Source organism: Mizuhopecten yessoensis, unplaced genomic scaffold, assembly GCF_002113885.1.
Source record: "Mizuhopecten yessoensis strain PY_sf001 unplaced genomic scaffold, ASM211388v2 scaffold10515, whole genome shotgun sequence".
Lineage (NCBI taxonomy): Eukaryota > Metazoa > Mollusca > Bivalvia > Pectinida > Pectinidae > Mizuhopecten > Mizuhopecten yessoensis.
In genome coordinates, this window is record NW_018408585.1 from 13,312 (window position 1) to 15,320 (window position 2,009).

Sequence of the window (2,009 nt, forward strand, 5' to 3'; positions counted from 1 at the left end):
ATGACAGGTGAGTGACAGATCAGGAACAATAGCTTAACATGTTTGTCTGCACGTCAGAGTAAGTAAGTTTCCATACCAGAACAGGATAATGCATTAAATTTATCCCTACGCGACAGAGATGAAATAACTTGTACAAAATCATTATCGAAACGCTTATTGCCTATAAATTAGTATCACCGTATGCCTAACTATGAATGTTTTGGCATAATATTACACCCAATTGCAAGAGGTGTCGCCATATTTCGTAACATTTATTATAAAAGTACAATAAAAATACAATAAATTAATGTAACTGTCTTAATCTACACTACAGGACAAGTCTGCAATGTTGCTGTGTCTATTCCTCCTTCTTCAAAACCGACAACACGACTTTTCACACGCCCCGTACCAGTCAGCACAGGAGGATCACTGACCGCCAACACATCTGTAACTTCTGTAACAGACAGCACAAGTGTTCTGACAGCCCTAAGTATATTAACTACTTCAACGTCAGTGACCGCCTCCACCTCACAAGGCTCTAAGCCTACTTCACCCTCACTGACGTCATCACCGACGCCATCAGTGCCAACGTCACCTTACCAAAATACTCCAGCCGCTAAGACGCTATCTCCCACCAAGTCGACAAATGAGTCGTCCACTCTCCCACTGCGTGCTAAAGCGCAGGTATTTAACAATGACTATTTTACCAGCAAACAAACATTCAAACAATTTCATATCACATTAAAAACTGAAGAGTTCTCATTTGAAATACGCTAAAACACTACAAGCGCTAAAATCAGGCAATGAATTGCTACACTAAAACACTACAAACACCAATAACGGGCATGGATCTGTAACACTGAACACTACAACGCCAACAGAAATAGGCTTGTGACTGTCATATATTCATCATGGTAATTCAGTTAACTGAGGAATAGAAATATCAGCATCACATAAATCTCCAGCCACTCATTCAGGACCTTTGAAAATATTTCATTTCTTTAATTTAAGGTACGATCGAATGAGGAAAATACCGGCGCCGTGGTCGGGGGAGTAGTTGGGGGACTCGTGGTCCTCTTACTGATGTTAGTGCTGGCTGGGTACTTCGTTAGGTAAACATTTTTATGTATTCCTTACACACTTACAGGTGTAATTTGCAAATGTTACTTTATCGATATTTCAAGTCTGGATGAATAATAATTGTAAAACTCAGCAAAGATGTAAACATTATTTCATTAGGTAACAATAATAAAACGTTGTTGGCAAATCGTATGCCGTACTCAACATACGAGTATTTGAGTCAGTTTGTGGAAAAATATATTTCTACGTGAATCATTTAGGAAATACGTCATCAAAAAGAAAATGACCATCAATACCGACCGAATACGATCTACTGACAAACTGGCGAGAGAAGGGGAGACCACTACAGCGACTTCACAATCAACACCCTCGAATGACACTGCTGTGATCCAAGTGTCCAACAGCGGGCCTGTGTAGATGGACTCAATATCAATATAGACAACTTGTTTTGTACGCAATGCAAAGGAATATGAATGTTCGTAGTTAACGTAAAAAGAATGAAGATACTTTTGATAAATGGTCAAATCAAAATTTGTTATAATAAAACAATAAACAAACAAAAAATGCCTTTAGTTTCTTTGTTTTGCTACAGTAATGATTTTGCTTTTGAAAGAAAACAATGCAGATAAAGCTTCAGAGTGACAGACAATGCACGTTATTATAATAGTTTATACTCTTCTCGTTGCATCAAAAACCATTACTATAACTAATATAGAGTATGGTTACATTTATATCTCACAATAATATCAAATCCACCAAACCTAGAAGTTTGACAATTTATAGCAAATACACCCCCCCNAAATAGAGCATTCCCACCCTCATACTAAAGCAAACAATAACCACTCAATGCCCCGTTTATTTTATTCTTTAAGCAACAACTGCCGTTGCGTATGTTCAAACCAAAATCGGGAACTATGTCATTATTGTTATTTCAAAATAAAAATAATACA

At 37.4% G+C, this 2,009-nt stretch overlaps 1 protein-coding gene across 1 annotated transcript in view; it reads left to right on the forward strand.

The window, feature by feature from the left end:
• Positions 1-1,611, forward strand: part of LOC110460896 (protein eyes shut-like) — a gene marked incomplete at its 5' end in the record, with an annotated part of 13,549 nt that extends 11,938 nt beyond the window's left edge. Inside the window, 3 exons of the mRNA XM_021514103.1 lie at positions 314-663; positions 991-1,091; positions 1,320-1,611. Of these exons, the coding sequence (XP_021369778.1) occupies positions 314-663; positions 991-1,091; positions 1,320-1,476 (608 nt within the window). The remainder of the gene's footprint in view (positions 1-313; positions 664-990; positions 1,092-1,319) is intronic.
• Positions 1,612-2,009: the final 398 nt, after the last annotated feature.